General features: G+C 38.6%; 1 protein-coding gene across 2 annotated transcripts in view; it reads right to left on the bottom strand.

Moving 5' to 3' along the window:
* The window catches only part of necab2 (N-terminal EF-hand calcium binding protein 2), a 126281-nt gene that overhangs the window by 51788 nt on the left and 50938 nt on the right, over positions 1-23555 (bottom strand). For both annotated transcript variants that reach the window (XM_067502118.1, XM_067502119.1), the window contains exons 6-7: positions 6163-6299; positions 4091-4215 (exon numbers count right to left, since the gene is read on the bottom strand). In XM_067502118.1, coding sequence (XP_067358219.1) covers positions 4091-4215; positions 6163-6299 — 262 coding nt within the window. The remainder of the gene's footprint in view (positions 1-4090; positions 4216-6162; positions 6300-23555) is intronic.

The raw sequence follows: 23555 nt of genomic DNA, 5'->3' as shown, positions 1-23555 counted from the left end.
GCGAAATATCACAGCCTCCAGTGACTATAGAATCAAACATATTTATTTACATTTAACCAAAACCATAATCCTATCCTGACCTTAACCAGAGAGCTTTTGTTGGATTAATGTAACTACAGCAAGAGTCAGGATGTAAGCATTCATGCACTATGTACCATATCTTACCAATTCAGCTGCTGATAATAAATGTTTTGCTTTATACATTCATTCATGTTAAAAAATGTATTTCTTATTGTTAATTCTTCCATAATGTACTTTCACTTTTGTATGTGCTTTGTCCCAAAGGGGCAAATGTAATGCGAGATGAAAAGTCATATTCAAAAATAAAAGGAAATTCAACCTGTCCTCCAACCTTGGTGCCCATATACACCAATCAGCCACAACATTAAGTTCACCTGTGCTATTTAATGCAGTCCAATACAGCAGCTCCTGCTGAATTCTTTTACAAGGTTAGAATTTGTCAGTTTTTAGGTTGAATCTATGTGTTTATTATTTAGGTCAAAGTGGGCAGTGGAGTCTTTAGACATTAGAGCCACCTCCTCTTATATCCTAACCAGTCAAAAATGCTTGATTACAAATGTGCAAACGAAGTGGTTTGGTGATGGTTATTCACAGGAAGACATCAGGGCTATAGGTTTAGTTAAAATATTGTGTTTTTGCATTAATTTATTAATTTATCATGATGCCTGTCACATGACCCATGTCAGGTAACAAAGCCTTGTTTCACACTGAAATTAATTCCAGCCTCCTGGTAAACTTTTCTTTGTCCAAAAACTCTGAATGATTGTGTTGTGTTCACTACAGTCCTAAACGACCACAGTAATATGTTAATTTGGTCATTTTTTTTCCTGCTTGTACAAACAACCTTTTAAGACAAACTGTATTTTACAGGAGTGCAGTTTCCGAGATCACTCTTATATTTTGACATAACACAGTACATATCATGTACGATGATGTTCTTTTAGAGGTAAAGGATCAAGAATAAACTGTTGTTTTGTCAGCAGACTGTCATCTGACAGCAATGTCAGACTGTGTGTGTGTGTGTGTGTGTGTTTGTGTGTGTGTTTGCACCAACACAAGGAAACAGAAATATTTACTGAGCTGTAGTAGCTCGATGGCACCACAGATATCATAATCCAACAACCTATTTTTTTTAAATTTATGTTCAAAAGCAATTGACCATGATATTTATGAAATATATGTTCCAACAGTGACTCTACTTGATGTGACCTTTGGTTTCCTCTGTGTGAGACCCATATATCTGACACTTTATTAAAACACAGAAAATCAATTTCTGCTCCAGTGATCAATCACTGAAACAATAATGGCTTTGGCAGCAGCTCTATAGTACATGCTGGTTTACTCTATTACACTCAGTCAGATGTGACCTTTATACCAGCAATTTTTAGATATTGATTTCTCATTCTGGTTTACCCTAAGTATGTGTAGACTTTTGTTTTTTCTTCTTGCTAAATTGCATATTTGCTTTTTTTAAAATTAATAATTTCTGTGGTGAGTCAATGAAATATCTGATTTCTAGTATAATAATAAATAATTAATTTCTAGCAACTATAATAAATGTTCAACAGAGTTCAGCTATCCATATTCTTACTTTACTAAGTTAAATAAATTGCTGGTGTGTGCATTAACATATACAAATGTATTGCAATAATAATAACTGTAACAGTATTAATCCACTTTATATTAATTATTACTGAAGCTAGGGGGGTTAATTCAAATTATTTCCCTTAGCACATCGATGCAGTTGAATTGTCAGGACTATAAAATAATAGAATACATAGTTCTGACCTTATGAGAGTAATAATCTTATGAGAATTTGAATCATTATAATAATTAGTTTGCTTCCGGAATTAAAGTCAGTGTCATGTCTGTAAGATTTTGGGCACTAAATTATTCATGAACACAACAACTGTTTCCAAACTGTTACTTCTAAGTAGGCAAGATAATCATATAGCCTAAAACTGCTGCATGATTCCTGTCGGAAGGGGGACGCATCCCATATGGACTTTACACTGAATGTCAACCCCCGCCGATGACGTAACAAAACAGCGCACTGATGTCTGTGACATCATTTTTATATCTAAAATATTGTCATTTTGGATATCTGTAAATTTAATTTTGAGTAGTCAATTACAATGTAATTGTGTGTTTAATTCACTCAAACTTTATGTGGAATGATGGATCACGCTCAATCTGTAATGATCTCTCCATTAAATCAGCTTTTCACTGCTACAGCATCAAATCCGCATAAATCTGTATCTGTGTTTACCAAGTAAATAAACTATTTTAATCCAAAGCTTTCCCACCAACAGGTCTGTCTGAACTGGCTTAAAAAATAAGATTATTGCAGTTAATTTTGCCCGGGTCTATTTACCAGTTCTTTTACCATTACAGGATGAAGCAGCAGTAATGCTGGAGCTTAACTTATTTGTAAAGTGGATAGCAAGTTTCTGGAAAGGGGGTAGGGGATTAGGAAAACCTGACAGATTTCCCTGCCACTTATTTTGGGGGTAAAAGTCTGTCCAAAGTCCAACAGAACTTTTAACTCATGCAAAGTGCCTCGTAGAAGTCTATAAATAAGTCACTTTCCCAACTGATTCTCCCCCCCTGTAAAACCTGTGCACCATAAGACCAAGGTGGAGGAGAAATCAGGTTATTCTACTGCTGTGTGTATTGCAGATTTCCAGTAGCTGTTTTGTAGTGTTTGCGTATTTGATGACTGGAAAGTAGTGTTTGATGTAAGATCACATAGTTTTGATATGGACCTTTGAAAATTGAATAAAAAACCATGTGTTATTTGCTCTCATCCTGTCACTTTTCTTTATACTCAGCAGTGGATGTACAGTAGAGGAAACAATGCACAGCTGTCAGGAGGAGGCACCTTTGTGAAGTATGTAACAGTGAATCAGTGCTATTTTCCCAGTATGGTCATAATATGGGACATATGGCATCTACAGTGCTCTCTTTGGTACAAACTTGTCTTAAACTTGTCTTGTTACTGTTAGTGTAGAACAGATGCCGAATCAGTTACATTTGAATAACATCCATCACGTGTGGTAGAAATACTGTGTCAGTATTTTTCACATGTCTAATCCTACTGCCCCATGGCAAAATGTAACACTGGCCCCAGAAGCACAAAACTCAACATCTTACATTCATATGTCATATAACAGCATCTTGACTGTGACATGACAGAAAATCTGCGTTTCGGTTTGTGATCCGTCTCTTGTGAAATTTGAGACGCAAAGGCAACAACCTCTGAAGTGTCATTTCTTCAGTGTGTAATTTGTTCTAGTGGGTACACGGTGTCAAGGCGAGCGTGTGCGGCAGTGTTAACTACCAGCTGGTGGAGGAAGGGAGAGAGAGGAGAAGAAGACAATTATAGAGATAAAAAACAGAAGTGGGAAGACATTGACAAAGAGAAACAGAGAATTGTGGGAGTTCTGTCCTAAACAAGAATCACATTGCTGCACACACACACACACACACACACACACACACACACACACACACACACACACACACACACACACACACACACACACACACACACTCACACTCACACATACACACTTCAATAAAGTAGTACTATGTAGCAGATTTTTAAATTTCAGGTGCTGACTGGCTGGACTCCTGTCCACATTTACTGGTTTAACACTTTAAAGTTACCTTACAATGTTTGCTTTCACAGTCAGTCCTTAAGCACCCCAACTCTATCTTTACTTCTCCTTCTTCCATATCTCATTCCCCGTTTTTCTGAACTGTGTTTCCTTATTTCTCCTCCTGTTTACCTCTGCTGCCCTGTCTTCTGTAGGAAAGCTGCATCAGACCTGTGCAGATGGCTCATTGAGGGGTTTTACATTGGAGAGTAAATCATGCAGGAATGTGTGTGTGTGTGTGTGTGTGTGCGTGCGTGTGTGTGTGTCCAGTGAATGAAAAACTGCTGAGTGGCTGTCAAAGTTTGATTTCTGCTCACCCAGAGCCCCGTACTAATCATACAAGTGCATGACGAATGGCCTCCACCCATGGGTTCAGAGGAGATGATGTAGAGCATGTGTGTGTGTCTCACCTGAAGCAGTATTAATGGTCCTCACAGCCTCCCTAGCACTGACTCTGTTGTTAGGGGGATAGTCAGGAACGGTGTTGTCGTAGCGCCTCTCAGACATCCGTGGACTCACTTTGGCAGGTAGATGACTAAAAAACAGAAAAAGAAAATAAAAGAAAGAAATATAAATGATATAATTCTCTAGGGACAGAAAAGAGAAGTGCTGGTGATAAAACTTGGATAAAAAACATGATAACTCGTTTGTGTGTATATGTGTGTGTTTGTGTGTGCATGCGCGTGTGTGTGTGTAAGTGACAGATGTGTTTTAAACAGACAAGATTTGTGCTTGAAACACTGACTGGGTTTTATTATGACTGCTGACAATCTGAGCTTTACACATAATGCCATGATGCATGTGTTGTCACGACTGTGACTCCACTGCCTGTTGCCCTGGTGAGCATCACTATCTCTCCTCTCCACACTGATCTCCCTCTGTCTCTCTCTCCCTGCTGTGCTGCCTAATCAGCCCCAACTTGCTACACCTGTTACCTCCCTTTTATATGCCCTGGTTACCGGCCTCTCCCTGCCAGATCGTCTTTCTCTTCCCCGTTTTCTTTTTGTCCGTGAGTTGTAATTTTTTTCCTCCCCGAGTTACCCGCCAGTCTTTGTGTGTTTGTTTATCTTTTCGTCTGGCTGCTGGATCTGAGTCTCACTGAGACCACTTACTGCAGGTTCAAATTTAAGATGCGCCCCAACTTTCCCTACCGAACACTCTTGAGTAGGTTACGCTGTGTCATTGCTCTCAGGCACAGCAGGGGTAATTCTTGAATGAGGACCTGGCTCGTGAGCTAGGTCTTCCTTTAATTCCACACTCCAAACCCATCATCATTCACACCTTAGCCCGCCATTTCATGAACCAGAGCGCCCTGCAGACTGTTCCCATCACATCAACTTTAGAAAACCACCACAAAAGTTTATCCTTTAAAATCATCCGGTCTCCTTAGCAACCACTCATCCTTGGCTCCACTTGGTTAGCACGCCACAATCCCCATGTCTATTGGCTAGAGGGTAGAATTATCCACCTGGGAACTTCCTGTTCCAGGCTCTGCATTACACAATCTATCTCTTCATCTAAGTCTATTACGACCTCAAACCAGTATTCAGCAAAGACAAAGCCACTTCTCTTCCCCCTACCGCCCTTATGACTGCCCCATTGAACCTTTACCCAGCACTATGTCACCACGGGGCATATTATATACACTTCCTGAACGTGACATTATGGAGAACTACATCAACGAGTCACTAGCAGCTAATCAAGCTGCCAAGGCAGGTTTCTTTTTCCTGGGAAAGAAAGACGTGCGTAGACTATACGTAGTTGCAGCGTTTCCTAGGATTCGCCAACTTCTATAGGCTGTAGCCGTGCCCCCTCAGTATCAGGTGGGTCAGCAAATGTGGCTCTTCACTGTGGACACTCTGTGTTGAGAGCTGAAAGCTGGCTCGCCGATTCATTGGCCCATTCCCCATTGCCAAGGTGATCAACCCCGTGGCGGTAAGACTGCAACTCCCCAGATCTCCCAGAATTCACCCCACGTTTCATGTAAAACCTGTCATTTCTAGTAACCTGGTAACCTTTGTTTTTTCAGATTTTACTTTGTGGTTGCCTTCGTTGTTATCTTTTCCCCTGATAGTTTCAGCCGCCTCTTTTCCCCGTCCACTCACCTGTTTTGGCTCCCTCTCCTCCCATTGGGCTGGGTTCCCTGTGGAGAATCTCCTACCACCCATTCCTCGAAAGAATCTCATCATCCTTGCTGATTATTCTGAGTATTTGCTGTAGCTCACCTTTTCTCTCTCCTCCTTGCCAATTCATGCTCCTCCGGTTACCTCTGCTGTCCACCTATCTTTGCCCTGTCCTGCCTGTTCCATCACTAAACCTTATATTCATTAAACTAATTTTGCCTTCCAATTCCTTCGCTTGTCCCATGCATTTTTGGGTCCAATAAATCAGTTATTGAAAACTTGTAGTGTCTGACCATGAAAACACACAAGCACTTTCACACGTAACAGGCTGACGCAGCAATACACACTCATTTGCTCACCCTGACTGGCTGTGCTGCTCATCAATAGCATCCACAGCACTTTCCACGGAATTCAGGAGAGACTGGATCTGATTGGCTGATTCTTTCAGCAGGAAACGGGTCACAAACTGCTCCACGTTGGTTCCTCTCTCATAAACCTGAGGAAACACAAGAACAACAAGGAAAAATGTTTGATTTTGTCTAAATTAAGAAACCACTTTAAACAACTTTTGATTTAATATCAAAATGTCCATAGAGCAGCTATGGAAGCTTGGCTTTGTTTTCCCACATCACAGCCTCTTCTTTCTAAAAGACTCCGGTCTTTTAACTTCTCTGAAAACAGTTTTCAGCACAAATTCTTCCTTGCATCCATGTGACAGTTGAGGGACTTCTCAAGGTAAATAGAAAGCATGCAGAGAGAGAACAATAGCATAAAAATAGAATCCACTCGCTGTGCCGCCACCTTTCCCCTCTTCTTCTCCCTTTGATTCTTGGTTATGACTATGGCTTAAAAGATTGTCCCAGGCATGACTAATAATACCTTTAAAACCCTTTTTGCCTCAGCTTTAGGCTCGACCCATGGGGAAGCAAAAGTGCTGTTTTGTGTTTTATTACTATGGCGTATATTGTTTCAGGTTAGAGATTCAGCAGGAAAATCACAAGGCCATACTGAAATATTATTCCCCTTCTTTTATTAAACATAGCAGCTTTTTGGTCAAAAAAAGGCCTGAAAATCAATAAAGTCTTAAGCCGTCAGCATCTTTCACTGCTCTACTACAGTCCTGATTCATTTGGACAAATTGAGCACTGTAACTCTGACAGTAGCTCAAAACTTATTGATCGTTTGTGATCAATCATTTTCACAGACCTATTTCAAATTGTCACAAGTGAGGCTATAGAAAGGGTGAGGGGAAAAGTCCATTATATTGACTTGTAAATTTGGACAGTTTGAGGTTTGTTAACCTGACAGAGACTCTGAGGATGACTGAAATAAAAAGACCATGACTCAAGGACGACAGCATCAAAGCACAAGTGCTGACATTGTGAAGACAGTGAACTGTCAGAGGAGTTGAGTGCTTCAGATAAGACTGGAGCTACTGCTTTAACTCTGATGACCTTATCTCTGCTGCTTATTAATTATTAAGGGAATTGAGTGTTAAAAGCTAAAAACCTCTTCTCTCAACCAGTCGACAGCAGGCCTATCAAGCTTCCCCCACATGTTGAAATGTACTGGTTGAGAGTGAGATGCTGTGTTGAGAAGTGATTTAGGTGATCAGGTTTTCCACATTCACAATCACAGGATAATTATGACAAAAGGCCAGCATGAGAGAACATGCAAACTCCACCACTGTGCACCACTGTTTATGTCTGTTTTCCAAATATCTGCAAGCATTGGGGTTCAAAAAACGTCATTGTAATTCCAAAATATGAATGTTATCCCTTCAGGTTCACAGTGCTGCATAAGTGCAGATTACAACAAAAATCTGATGGGCTGCGATGCTACTGTAATTGGCTGATGGTTACAGTAGGTTGCTAAAAATTTAATATCAGCAATGCTTCATGTACAATTTAACAATTACAAGTACAACATTCATCATTACATTGTTAAAGTTATGTCAAAAAGGGGGTTCATTCATTACAAACAAGCAGTGAGTCATAGAGATTCAAGCTTCAACATTAAGTGAGGTATTTAAAACAGACCTATAGGACATGAAGACAAAAGCTACAGCACAACACAAATGTGCCATGTAGAAACTGTGTACTTATGGTTCCTCGTGCACTCTTGAAACTTAAACCTTACTGTCACAAACTAAAATCACAAATTCTGGGTACACTTGTCATGTACATTTTTACAAACAAATATTGCAAATAATGTTATCAGTTTTAGTTCATAAATATGCTTTCATAATGTAAAGAAAGGAAAACAAATATCCTGTGTTTTCTCACCTGTACTTTTAGCCCTGTTCTACCTGTGATCACACTTAAAAAGCGCAGTAACAAGTATTTATACTTAAACAGACGGACTCCATGTATGTCAGCTGATGCTATCGTATTTTAGGCTAATGTTTGCGGCTGATCTCTATTCCTTTTGAAGAAGTTTGCACTGTACTTTGCACTCATAGTAATATGAGAAGTATATTTGTATTGTAATGCAAGAAAAGTGCTGAGTCATCACATCATGAGATTGTGAAAATGAATGTTTTGTCTGGGCTACACAGCTTTAACATTTTACCATGAAATCATGTAAGTGCCAATCAAATACTCCGACCCATTTTTACAACAATGTGAAACACTGTCACTGGTAAAGTGAACACGACAGGTCCACTGTAGTGAATACGCAGTTTATTATTATACTAAGCTATGAAATAGAAAACCTGATGGGTGTAGCAGCAACACATGCCTGGGAGAGCAGGGCTTAGTGACTGTGTGACCGACTAGTGGCTTTAATACTCTTTTTTAATAATTCATGTTTCACCAGAAAAATACCAAACCTATACCTTTCACATGATGCTCGGACATGTCGAAGGCCAGGGAGCTGTCAAAATAACACATCAATAACATCTCATGATTAAATGCATAACCATAATTGACTACATATGTACTCCAGAGAGTGGAGTCAGTCGGTCGTGTCAGCTTTACTGTCAGAAGTCACTGTGCAGTGATTCAGGGAGACAATTAAGGTTCCTGTGCCGTCAGCCATTCTCTGCTGCTCTCTAATAAAAGACAAATGATCCCATGAGACGCAGAATCACACAGGCTTGTGTATTGACTTCCATTATCCCAGTAAATGGCTTTTACACATGTGCACACACATGCCCACTCAAAAAACTACAAACACACTGACTAACAAGACGCTATTCACATAAACTCAGGTGTGCACTAGTCACTCCAGTCAGTTTGTTCTGGATTTCATCAAATACAATTCAGAACATATAAAAATCCCATCTTATCCGAAATACATCCAACAGAAATCACTATGGTTATAAAATCTAGGCTTATGGTAACATTTTACACAAGAGGCACTGATGATTTACTAATGACTACCATGCTGTGAAAATTAGATCCACGTCTGAATAGAAATGGTAAGTAATAAGTAGAAACTCTGGCAGTTTTCTTGATGAGATTATGAGTGCATTATAAAACCATTACAAGCACTTAGTCATTAAATAAGGAAATATTGTCAGCTTCTTGATACATTGAGAATGCTGATACATTTTCTCTACAGAGTTATTTAAGTCAAATAAAACAATGAAATTATATTGAGAAATGGTGAATTTTGGAAGGTAAAAGTTCTGCTGTTTTATTGACCAGGATAATTCAGGATATACCAAAAACAGAGGGAAATGCATATAAAGGATAAAAGCTAAGAAAGATGTTGGATAAATTTGAAAATGGATACATCAGATGAGATGATATTCAAATCTTCGTGACATGTGCATGTGTGCATTTGCAGGGACTCGTTGGATGGTCTTTCAGTTAATTACATTTAGTACTTAAATGATCTGCCATGATTAAACTGTATCCTCAAAGCAGTACAGTACAGTATGTTATTGCACTTAAACTGTGTTTGTGGGGAAATGGATATCAACTGTAAATGTATGTGTCACATACAGTAATTTCTATACAGTGGAAAGAAAAAGAATGTGTAAATTTAAAATATAATCGAAGACACTTGAGTCAATTTGGCCAAAAGTTGATGTCACTTCATGCTGATTTTTTTGTTTCTGTACAGATAACAACTTAGGCAGAATAGCTCACGAGATGAGCTACCTAATCTTCAACAGTTAACATGTAGTGATCATTCATTTTATGTTAAAGTAAGTTAAATTACTTGATAAAGTTCAAGATTTCATAATATTGTTTAATTCATAAATAGTGAGTTATGCGCAAAAAAATTGTAGTTCATGTCGTTCAAGTGTTTACTTGTTTGTTTTTTTATGTATGTAAGTTTTTAAAACTTATTAAAGCCATCATGATCTTCAGTAATCTAATCTGCTTTAGATTTGGGTTCATGTCATTTCTTTGTCAGTTTATATATGCAACCAGACATCATTTATTAAACATTTCAAAAGACTCGATACACCTCCAAGGTGGATGTGGGCAGTTTTCAAGTTTTTACTCTCTTTAAGTGCCCTTGTAGTGAAAAAGTTTGCTTGTCATAAAATAAATAACACACGTTGATCAACGCTGTCCCCAAGAGTTGATTTAACTCATAACAACATTTTATGCCAGTTATTATTCATACTATGAATTAGCCTGTTGTTTCAATATTTTTATTAGACGTCAGAGATGATTTTACCAGTAGGTTATAAATAGACTCAGACCAGCCAATATGGAGTGAGCTAAGTCGACTATCTCACACTGATGCAATGCCCTGAGCGTTCCCTACACCTGCAGAGGTGAAAGAGTTTAATCACTGACCATTTTTACTCTAGGGATTTTATATGCGGAGTCATGCAACACTGGGCCTTGCAAAAGCTAATTTTATCTCCACACCTCTATAGTTGAGTTTGAAGGAGCCTCTGAATGGGACGGCCTTATTGAGATGTTTTGATGCAATTTGATGCAATGCGAAATTGGTCTCTTTTACTGTAGGTTGTTTTGATTTGCATTGATTCATTTATTTATGAAGTCATAAAATAATACAAAATAAAACATAAAGAGCAATAATATTACTACACACACTTCCTCTAAGTTTCCCCTGTAAGCATCTCAGTCAATGCAACTAACCTCACAGAGCATTCTGCACTGTGACTTTAGAGTCACCAGCCATATTCTGAAGTGGTCTGAATCCAATCTATGTTTCCCCCAAGTGTCTGAGATCTGATTTTCTCAAAGAAGTGTGAACAATCCAAATCCAATTTTTAAAAATCAAATCAGTGCCACTTTTGTACCTGGTGCTAGATCAGGTTATCCTCGGATCTCTGAATACGGCTGCAGAAGAGTCAGATGGGAAATTGCACATGTGAAAATTACCTGCTATCATCAGTTAGTATCAACATCTGGTTCCACTTAAAATAAACATCGAGATGAGGAAACAGAGGTAGCAAACTGCTATGCAAGTCAAGCTGGAAGGAACAAATAAGGCCGAGAAATTGTAAGGTTTGACTATGTGTTGCACAAAAGACATTACTGTTGGTATTGTAAAAACATTATGCACATGTTACTTACAAATATAAATTTAAACAATTAACATACAAAAAACAGCTAAGGCAAAAGGTAAATGCAAATGAGCATCCAGGCATGTAATGTTAATGTACACCCACTTCATCTTTCCACTTATTGACAGTTTTTCTACCTGTGGACTGATGGATCTAGATTCTTTGTGTTAACTTTCCAGCTTTAAATTAATAGTGCACGTGCGAACCGCAGCCTCTTACAGTTGCTCTCCTTTGTTTGGTGTACTTCTTTTAATTTGCTCTTCCTTTTCATATTTCTTAGTATAGTTAAGTAACTAGTTTTGTTAGTGTTGTTTGAAGCTTATCCTCTTTAACCTTGCGGTTGGAGGTTGGAGTTTTTATCTTTGTTTTTTATCAACTTTTTCTGCTTCAAGCTATGACCAGAATGCAACAGCTGTATGGAGCTGGAGCAGCTAATTTGTTTACAGTCGGGAAGAGCTAATCGGCCTGTGATCGGCACCGTGAATTTAAGTTTCATCCTGATGTAAGGAAATAAGGAGGAAAACAGCGAGAGGTCGAAGAGCTGGTCAAAATCGGAAGGGTAGAGAAGAAAACAGGGGAGCGAGGGTGAGAAAATGCAAGCCGCATCTCCTATCTCTGATTATGGGCAACGTGAAGTCTCTGGAGAACAAGGTGGATGAATTGACTGCACTGGTAAAGATGGAAAATATCCTTCAAAAGTGTAGTCTAATGTGTTTCACAGAGACATGGGTCCAGGACAAATGATGCGTGTGCCCGACACATGCATCAGTATTAATGGCTTTAGAACAGATCGGAGGAGAGAGGAAAGCAGAAAGAGGAAAGGAGGGGGCCTGGCCGCGAAGATCAACAACAGGTGGTGTCATACTGGTCATGTTACTGTGAAAGAAAGAGTCTGATATGCCCTGACATCAAACTGTTGGCAGTGGTCCTCTGTTCTTACTACACGCCCAGGGATTTCTCACACGCCAGACTGATTAACAAGAGGAGTTAATCATGATAACCTAATAAAAGTTAAGACTACTCCTCTTACAGAACAAAACCCCAAAACTATTAAATGTGGATTATTAAATATCAGATCACTCTCTTCTAAATCTCTGTTAGTAAATGACTTAATAAGTGATCATCAATTCAATTTATTTTGTCTTACTGAAACTCAGTTGCAGCAGGAAGAATATTTCAGTTTAAATAAGTCAACCCCCCAAGTCATATTAATTATCATGTTCCTAGAAGCACAGGCCGAGGTGGAGGAGTAGCAGCAATCTTCCATTCTAGCTTACTAATAAACCCTAGACCTAAACATAGTTATAAATCATTTGAGATTCCTATTCTTAGCCTTTCACACCCAAACTGTAAAACTCAAAAACCACTTCTATTTGTTATCATGTACCGTCCTCCAGTCCCTTATTCAGATTTTTTAATAGAATTTGCTGATTTTATATTTGATTTAGTGCTTAGTACAGATAAAGTCATTATAGTGGGCGACTTTAACATTCATGTAGATGCTGACAGTAACTGCCTCAACACTGCGTTTAATTTATTATTAGATTTAATTGTTTTTTCCCAAAATGTAAATAAACCCACTCACTGTTTTAGTCACATTTTAGACTTTGTCTTTAGTTATGGAATTGAAACAAATAATTTAACAATATTTCCTCACAACTCTGTTCTGTCTGACCACTTTTTAATAACATTTGCATTTACAATAACGGACTATAACACAGTTGGGGAAATATTCCACTACAGCAGATGTTTATCTGTGAAACAAATTTAAAGAAATGATTCTTTCATATTTGCTTCACCATTTGTCAATACAATAAAAAGTAGCCACATTAATGTTACTCCTGCACAAGAAGATTATACTGTTGACAATTCTGCAGCCTCACTATGTACAATACTCGATAGTGTTGCCCCCTCTGAAAAAGAAGGCACTAAACCAGAAGAGCCGATCTCCATGGTATAGTTCGCAAACACGCAAATTAAAACAAGTAAGATGAAAGTTAGAAAGGAAGTGGCCTTCCAGAAAGATAGAAGAATCTCATTTAGCCTGGAAAAATAGTTTAAAAATGTACAAAAAAGCTCTCTGTGATGCCAGAACAGCATATTATTTATCATTCATAGAAGAAAACAAGAACAACCCCCGGTTTCTCTTCAGCACTGTAGCCAGACTGACTAAGGGCCCTAGTTCTGTTGAACCTAGTATTCCCTTTACTCTAAGCAGCAATGACTTCATGACTTTCATTATGAATAAAATTGTAGCTATTAGAGAAAGAATTCACCAGATCCTCCCCACAAATATTACAGTTAGATCTTAGAATAGAATATGTTTATGTTAATATTGAATCCTCCATGCACACAAAGGTTAGCTATGGAGTTCCACAAGACTCTGTGTTAGGATGTGTATTTACTTTATATATGTCTCCTTGAGGCAACATTATTAGAAAGCACTCCATAAATTTCCACTGCTATGCTGATGATGCCCAGCTATATTTATCTATGGAACCAGATTAAAAGAATCAGTTAATAAAGCTTCAAGCATGCCTACAAAAAGGCCTGGATGTCCCACAATTTTTTACTTCTAAACTCAGACAAAATTGAAGTCATAGTATTTGCGCCCAAAAATCTCAGAAATATGATGTCCAACCATATGGTTACTCTAGATGGCATAAGTCTGGCCTCCAGTACTACTGCAAGAAACCTTGGAGTTATTTTTGACCAGGATTTGTCCTTTACCCCACATATAAAACAAATCTCAAGAACATCCTTCTTCCACCTACAAAACCTTGCCAAAATTAAGAGCATCCTGTCTCAAAGTGATGGCGAAAAACTGGTCCATGCATTTGTTACCACTAAGATTCACACTCTGCCAAATGTGTGCCTTGGACTAAGCTACAAAACCCAGGATGAAAAATTTGTGATCTATAATTCACACAGGTCACTGACCAAAGAGGAGATACACTCTCTCTCTCTCTCTCTCTCTCTCTCTCTCTGCCAACTCTTTGAATAAATCCTGTTAATTAGCAACAGTATGTATGGTCATAAGTATGTGAACTGTATCTATCTGCTCACATCTATGTGTGTTCTGTGTGATGATTTATGACAGCTCACTAGAACTGATCAAAGCTACCTTTTAAGGCACAGTATGTTTTTGAATTTAAGTATCAGCCTTTCCAAAAAAAAAAAAATGGACAGGACATTATTTTTATGAAATGAAAAAATGTAATCTGGTTAGGAGTGATTTACCGAGCTCTCTTAGCTTGTGGGTGTGTGTGTGTGTCTCAAATTTCATATATTTCTTAAGGTTAACAACAAATCCTATTACCATCCACCTACACATCTATACACAAGCTTATCCCTGCAGAGCGCACACAACCACACACACCAAGTCCTTTGTGATGAGATGGCAGTGGCTGATTACAGGGGGTTGTAGAAGCTAGACCTCTAATCAGTGATTACAGAGGTTGGTGTCATTAGGGCAAATTATTCCATCTCAGTTTGATAAAAAGCTTTGTTGAGGGGTGGGTGGGACAAAGATGTGGGCTTTCACTTTGAATGGCACAATGTGTACAGCTCTAATGGAGTGTAAATATTCCACTGTTTAACTTTGACTAATGAGTTTGAGACAACATCAACCAAATGACTTCTGAACAGGAGAAAGCAACTGAGCTTGCAAAACAAAGTGTTGTATGACAAAGGAAAAAAGGGATTGTAACTATGTTTAGGTCATTGTGAAATAACTTCAACTGAGAATATATATTTGCTAAAGCCCTATGGGAAAATGAAGCAGAATATTGAAGCATATTGCTACAGACCAATACTATGCAGGCAAGACATAAAGTTCCTTGCATACATTTTATCAGTATTATCAATTTGAAGGTTAAAATCACCCACTAAAATAACATTAGAGGATAAGGTACAAATCATTTGGTAAAAAATCCTTAAAAAAAAGAATTCAGCCAAAAAGACAGAGCTATATTTTGGTGGCCGATAGATAACAGCCAGTATTGTCGGGACTGAACCATGAATTTATAGGGCGGTGGATTTAAATGTTTTAAATGTAAAGAATCACAAGGCCTCATCCCCTTCCAGAAGTCCGGGGTTGCGAGATGTAAACAAACTGTCACACTTTCTAGTGTATATTTAATTGGAGCAGGACCTGAAAGGAGGAGACGGCAAGGGAAGGTGTTATGGTTAATGAAAGTTTAAAAAAAAAAAAAGGCAAACAACAGAAAATCACTCCATAAGGAGCGCGGGAAAACACACGTAGTGCAAACAACATAAACTAGGTTAAACAGACCGAGAACAACATGCTGGCGAGGGGGGGGTAAACTAAATTTTAACCTTACCAGGAAAGCAAGGGAACTAACTAAGAAACTAGGGGGAGGAAAACAGGAAAACAACAGACAAACACAAAACCTGGACCTAACAAGTTGAGAAAACAAAACCTAAACACTCAAACTGAATGAAACAAGTAGCAAACAGGCAGCAAACAGTGGAGAGAGCTGGATATAAATACAAGGGGGCACAGGTGAAAACAATCAGGGTTAATGAGAAACAAGAAGCTAAAGAGACTAACTCGGAAGTGGTGCCGAGGGTTAACAAAATAAAAGCCAGGAGCAGGAAGTAAAACTAAGCAAAACAGAAGTCCAAAAACTGTGACACAAACCCTGGCAGACACGCTTGATTTAGCTCTAGAAAGTCATTGTGCTGTTGCCAAGTTTCAACCAAACAAATTAAGTCGAGGTTGTGATCAGCCACGAGATCATAAATCAGAGAGCTTTCTTTGACATTGAATAGTTCAAATTTGAAAGTGTTATTTGTATATATTGTGTCTGTTGATCTGGCTAATCCGGTTAGCACACTGTAGCTAAACGTCCCATCCGGTGTCTTTCGTAAACGAGGGATTGAGGTCCAAAATGATAATAAACGTTTGGAATCATCATACCCGAAGACCCTGCGGAGCCCATGAGGATGTATCTCGGCTGTGGATGACATGACGATGTCTTCATAAAGGTACAATGAAGGCAACCCATGCTAATACAATATATGAAAGACTTGTATATCCGCATCGTACCAGATCAGTAATCCAAAAGCAATCAAGCTCCAAAGGCAGATATTTCCAGAATGAGTGGAAAAACAACAACAATACCGGAGAGCAGCGGCAGCCAAATGCACCAGCATTCACTCACCTGGAAGAGTGAAGAGAAAATTGGTCCTTGTAAATATGAATGGAGTTGTTCATGCACGATACACGCCTCTGTTTTTGTTTGCTCACAAACAAATTGTTATCACACAGCCTTGTGAAAAATAAGAATCTTCCTTCAGTGGCAAAGGAGGTTATAAATGACACAGTTAATACAAACAGAATGATTAATGTCCTCTTATCCACCATCAGTCATTTAGGATGTTTTATTTAGGATAAGTATATTAGGAGATCAATAGTCAACAATCAAGAGTATTGCTCCAAGAAATCTTTTTATCTTACTTTTTTTTTTACTGTATCTTTTTAAAATCTTTTTATTCCTCGTATTCTACATTATGCAGAATGCAATGCAACTGTCGACATTTTGGAGGAAAGTTCAACTGCACTCCGACATATCTCCAAAAAATTGTTTCTTTACATATTAACAAATGTAAATATATTTTTAATATTAGTGATTGCAACCACACTTTCAATTTCAATTATCATTATAAGAATAGGATGATATTTTATATTAAATGGGAAGTCACAAAAACACTGGGGGGGAGGTAACAAGAACAAAACATATACTCAGTCTCCAGAGAGCACCAGTAACCTTTTGGAGAAATCTGTTTACTGCTTATATTAACTTTGTATTTACATTTCTGTTGCTCACAAGCCAAATAATACAGGGTAAGCCATGTACCTGACTGAACGAATAATTGGATGGGCAACAATAGGAAACAAACAACCTCGATGGGTCAAAGATGTAACAGTGTGACAAAGCATCAGACAATATGCCCTTGCTCTGCATACAGACTTCCTTCCTATTTTTAGAGATTTTATTAGTTTGTTGTTCTCATATCTTTTCTGCCATGGCAACCAATAAAACTTGTTTATGTCTGAATTGACTCCATAAGAAGTTGTTTTTTTGTTTTGTTTTGTTTTATTCCACAGTTTAAAAAGTAGCTACTTTTATTTCACACAGATGTTTGATGTGTTGAGAACCACAAGCACAACCTCCCTGGCTGGCCTGCAATTTCGGAAAACCCCCTCAACCCTGCCTCAGCTTTATACATCAACCAATTAAAATGGTAACCTAGCAACCACATTCAATATGTCTCTAAGCAACACCAATTTTGCAGTAATAGAGGAAATCATACTGAGCAGCAACCTCTAACAAAGAAAGTATTCCTTTTAAATATTTTTTTCTCACTCTCCTAATCCCCCTCAATTATCAGAAATTCTCTTTATTTGAGCCACAAACACACACACTACTCTACTCTGCTCCCATTGCTGTACTAGCACAATTTTAGCTTCCTCGTGTGAAAACATCCCAGCTGCAGCACTAACTGACCAGAGAGTTTGTGTGTAAGAAAGTGTAAGGTTAAGTTTAATAGAAGACTAGAACAGCTGACCACCTGCTGCTGCTCCTCTAGAGATATCTACCAGTCCATTAGCAGGACAGTAACCTGAACATTGGCCCACACAAACAAACTCTGCACTATAAGAATTTATTCTGTTTTTTGTTTGTTTGTTTGTTTGTTTTTATGTCAGGACAGTGTGTGTCCAGCTAATGAAGAAATTAGACTATGAAATCAACAAGTAAGTAAGTAAGTATGAAATCAACAAGCAAGTAAATAATATCTCAGCTGCTTTTGAGCAGAAGTGGGAGCTCTGATTGCAATCTAGAGGTGAAAGATCAGATTTAGCATTCAATTAAAGAGCAATTACACACTAAATACCCAAGTGTGATAAGACCCCCAAAAATGTAAATGTGTATTAATGACATTTATTGCTCAGCAGAGTGAATGAGTGCATAAGTAGAGTAGAGACCTGAGTATAAATCCATTCTCAACGCTTCCCTGTAGTGCAGCTAGGTCACAGGGCTGCAAAGCCTGAACCAGCTTTTTAAATATGCATGTGTGAATGCCCCCTAACATTGGTGCCCCTGCAGTTTTAGCTTTAAAAGACATATAGTAGCCAGTACAATAATGACTGGTTAAAAAATGGGCTAAATGTGGACATTTTCAAAAGCTATTCAACCATCTAAAAAACATAATAAAGTAAACCGGTGTCTTCTGTGTGTCTCAATTTTTCTTAAACAATGTTGTAATCTCTCTAAAGTAAACATCCCACACAAAGCTAAAAAAATCAATTTGCATTAACTTGTGTTATAGGAGCACTTTGTGTTTGGAATCAGGATTGAAGAAGCTATAAAAAGACAAAATATTCCATTACTAAACAGTGGGCTTATTGGAGGGATTTCACTGGTGGAAGTGACTTTTGGAAGTGTGAAACTGGTTCATCGCAGGCAGCGTGCCTGAGTTTGTTTCTAAACAGAAGGCGAGCCCACTAACAAGCATCAGAAACACACAGATACAATGCCAGCTTCATCAGCCATCAGAGAGATGAGAGTGGAGTGAGGCGAGGAAGAGGATGGAAGTGGAGGGCGGGGAGAAACAGTGGGAGGGAGAGAGAAGCTGCTCGAGGTTGGGGAGATAAGAGAGGTGAGCAGAAGCACAAAGTGGAAAAAGCAGGGCCAAGGATGCACAGAAAATGAGAAAAATGGAGGTGATGGGAGAAGAAGGACTGTACTGAGTATCACAGGAGTCACACACACTGACTCCTCCTTTCTCCCTCCTAGAGTCCTCTGCATTATTCATGCTTTGGGTGTAACCTCATCAGTCAACATGCACCTAGCTGACAACACAACACATACTCTCTCAGTTCTCTCGCACTCTCTCTCTCTCACACCCAACACACACAAATTATTCATGTCCACATCATTAACAGTTGTGGGAGACACTGAGGATGCAGTCAGTCAGTCACATACGTAGTGGATTCATCAATGTCCACCTTAGCTCTGTACAGAACAGCATCTTAACAGAGGGAAAAAGGGATGGACTGCCATTCATACAGTCAAAAACCTCTTGCAGTAACCTGCCAGCTGCTGTGTGGTTCGTCTTACCCAGAATAGCTGACTGAAACTCCTCTATCTGCAATGCTAATGTAGGCTAGATACGCAGGGGGGAGGGGCTGTGCTATGATGCCAATAATTTTATTGTACAGGCTGGTTTCGCTACTCAGATGAAAGCAATTATTGTAAATTCTAAACTGGCAGAGCCTGCTGCTAAAAAATCAACTGCTGCCTCATCAAAAAAGTATAACTATAGAGAATTAGTTTCTGTTTGGCAACCTAAAAGTAGTTGTTTAAAAAAAATGATGACAGCATGATGGGAAACTAGGCAGGAAAGGACTAAGGAAAGACAGAGAAATGCATTTGAGAGTCAGTTTACTACCAGACATGAATCCAAGTTAGTAGAACAGAAAAAAAAAGTCTTGTAAGAAGTCAAATCATTGTACTGGTATCTGCCAGTAAATAAATAACACAAATACTGCTTTGCCAAAGCTAAGTGATAAGATGTGCTAATAAACAGCAAACTACTACAGCTTTCACACTTGTGCGGGGCAGCTATCAACAATATTGAGGTCAGAACTCCAACTTTAGGGAGTGTTCCAGTTGACGTTTCCAACTGGGAGCTCTGTAATGTCAGGGTAAACGCATCAAAAGTGCCACCGCTCAGCCCTTCGGCCATTTGTTTCCTGTGGCTTCTTGCAGTATTGCAATCAAAAATAATATTTGCAGGCAAGAAATCTTTCCCTTTAGACTCTAATGATAAAAGACATGTGGTTTTGAAACGGTTCCATTCAGATAAGTCCAGTTGGGTCTATTTTTACTGCCATGGGTCTCAGAATAGGTCTGTGTGCTAGTTTGTCTATTACCCAAGTGCATTCAAATGGACAAAAGCATACACTGTATCATCAGAGAGAATGATAACAGAATTCCAGTTTTGCCCAGTTTTGTTCTAATGAGAAATCTGAAGTCAATTTCTTTCCAAAAGTAAGCAATAATACTGAATGCACTGTTTTTATTCGATCACCAATAATATTGTTTTAGTCACCAATAGATTTTTTATTGTGCACAATGTCGGGATATATGCATGTGTGTTGAAAACATAGCCCACCTTTTAGTTTCAATGACTTTACATCCATTCTGAGGACATTACAAATATTACATTGCTGATTTTTCACCATGGCTGCTTGTTAATTAAACTAATTCATCAGTAATGCATCAAGCTATTGCTGCGATTGTGTTGCCTTTCTGTTCAGGTTGACTCCATTGTGGATTGTGTCTAAATATTGTCGGGCCTGTTGGGATCAGTCCAACCTGTGCCCTGGTCTTTCATTTTTTATTTTATTAATTTATGCACGTTAGGTTCAGGTCTGTTTTCCACGCATCTGTTTTGGGCCTGGTCAAAACCTCTACATCCAACTACAAATAAGGAAACAAGGATTTATTTCTATTATAAATTTTTAATCCATGAGGTTTTAAATTTGTTAAACTTTCCCAGAGCCTGTAGTGAGTTTTATTTTTGTGTCTTTCTACAGATTGAGAGAGAGTGTGTGGGTGAGGACAACTTCGGAAACACTGAAGAGTTTCTGCAAACCTGAAAGAACAACATCTTTGGCTCATGCACCAGCTAAGCAATTTTTATGCAGGTGACTGAGTCTGGAACCCAGTTGTCCTTAATATGTCCGGGATTTATCACCACAGTGACTACAACCTGTGTTCAGCTTATCTGTTGTCACAACAGTGGTATAGCAGCAGGACAGAGGGACAGTGACCAGACAAACCACCAGGTTAATTCCCCACAGACTTTAGATGCGTTTGGATCAAACAGTTCTAGGGATTTAGTTTTAGACATTACCCCCCAGGGAGCTTCCTTCATAGCTATGTTTCCATTCGTACCACCAAGAGACCGCTGGCTGTCTAAGTGGTGTCCAGCAAAAGATGTGGGTTACATAGACAATTGAAAACAATTTTTTCGAAAACTTAGGCTGATTAGGAGAGATGGCATCCATCCTACTTTAGTTGGTGCATCTTTCTTATCAAGAAATATGGCTGGACAACCAAAAGTACCAGGTTTGCAGTGTCCTTACAAACGTTACCCCCCAACAACTCCCACATACCTATAAAGACTGTGTCTGTTCCCCGACCAACTAAATTACATAAACCAAAAACGACAATAAGAGGAGTTAATCATGATAACCTAATAAAAGTTAAGACTACTCCTCTTACAGAACAAAACCCCAAAACTATTAAATGTGGATTATTAAATATCAGATCTCTCTCTTCTAAATCCCTATTAGTAAATGACTCAATCAGCGATCATCAATTCGATCTATTTTGTCTTACTCAAACTCGGTTGCAGCAGGAAGAGTATGTCAGTCTAAATGAGTCAACTCACCCAAGTCACATTAATTATCATGTTCCTAGAAGCACAGGCCGAGGTGGAGGAGTTTCAGCAATCTTCCACTCTAGCTTATCAATAAACCCTAGACCTAAAGATATAAATCATTTGAGAGCCTTACTCTTAGCCTTTCACACAATAACACTTACTATTTTAGTAACACTCTAGACCTCTTCCTTACGTATGGAATTGAAACGGATAATTGAACAATATTTCCTCACAACTCTCTTCTGTCTGACCATTTTTTAATAACATTTGAATATACAATAACGGACTATACAGCAGTTAGGGAAAAATTCCACTACAGCAGGTGCTTAAGTGAAAAAGCTGTAAACAAATTTAAAGAAATTATTCTTTCATCATTTGCTTCGCCATATGCCAATACAATGGGAAGTAGCCACCTTAATGTTACTTCTGCACAAGTTGACTCCTTGTTGACAAATCTGCAGCCTCACTACGTTCAGTAGTCGATAGTGTTGCCCCTCTGAAAAAGAAGGCAGTAAACCAGAAGAGGCGATCTCTATGGTGTAGTTCGCAAACATGCAACTTGAAACAGGAAACACGAAAGTTAGAAAGGGAGTGGCTTTCCAGGAATTTAGAAGAATCTCATTTAGCCTGGAAAAATAGTTTAAAAATGTACAAAAAAGCTCTCTGTGATGCCAGAACAGCATATTATTCATCATTCATAGAAGAAAACAATAACAATACAACAATAACGGTTTCTTTTCAGCACTGTAGCCAGACTGACTAAGAGCCATAGTTCTGTTGAGATGATATAATTGATTCGATACCATTGATCACATTTTATTACAGAGATTGGAACATGAAATGGGGATTAAAGGAACTGCACTATGTTGGTTTAAATCTTATCTATCTGATAGACTTCAATTTGTTCATGCTAATGATGAATCCTCCATGCACACAAAGGTTAGCTATGGAGTTCCACAAGGCTCTGTGTTAGGACCAATACATTTTACTTTATATATGTCTCCTTCAGGCAACATTATTAGAAAACACTCCATAAATTTCCACTGCTATGCTGATGATACTACTGCAAGGAACCTTGGAGTTATTTTGGACCAGGATTTATCCTTTACCTCACATATAAAACAAATCTGTAGAACAGCTTTCTTCCACCTGCAGAACATTGCCAAAATTAGGAGCCTCCTGTCTCAAAGTGATGCCGAAAAACTAGTCCATGCGTTTTGTTACTTCTAGGATTGTACTGTAATTCCCTACTTTCAGGATGCCTCAGTAGCTCCCTAAAGAGCCTGCAATTAGTCCAAAGTGCTGCAGTAAGAGTTCTGACTGGAACTAACAAGAGAGATCATATTTCCCCTTCCCTAGCTTCTCTCCATTGGCTTCCCATTAAATCTAGAATAGAATTTAAAACCCTGCTTCTATATAAAGCTCTGATTGATCAGGCTCCATCATATTTAAAAGACCTCATAGCACCATATAATGCCAGAAGACAACTTTGATCTCAGAATGCAGGCCTACTTGTGATTCCCAGAATTTCCAAATGTAGAATGGGAGGCAAAGCCTTTAGCTATCAAGTTCCTCTCATGTGGAACCAGCTCCCAGTTCAAATTCGGGAAGCAGACACCCTCTCTACTTTTAAGTCTAGGCTTAAAACCTTCCTCTTTGATAAAGCTTATACTTATTTATAGTTATGCTGCTATAGGCTTAGACTGCTGGGGGACAGACCCCACGATGCACTGAGCTCCTTTCCTCCTCTTGTCCCTCTCTCCTCTCCTCTCA

Source organism: Channa argus, chromosome 4 (genome assembly GCF_033026475.1).
Source record: "Channa argus isolate prfri chromosome 4, Channa argus male v1.0, whole genome shotgun sequence".
Taxonomy (NCBI): domain Eukaryota; kingdom Metazoa; phylum Chordata; class Actinopteri; order Anabantiformes; family Channidae; genus Channa; species Channa argus.
The sequence above is the reverse complement of the archived record's forward strand: the minus strand, read 5'-3'. Positions and strand labels throughout refer to the sequence as shown.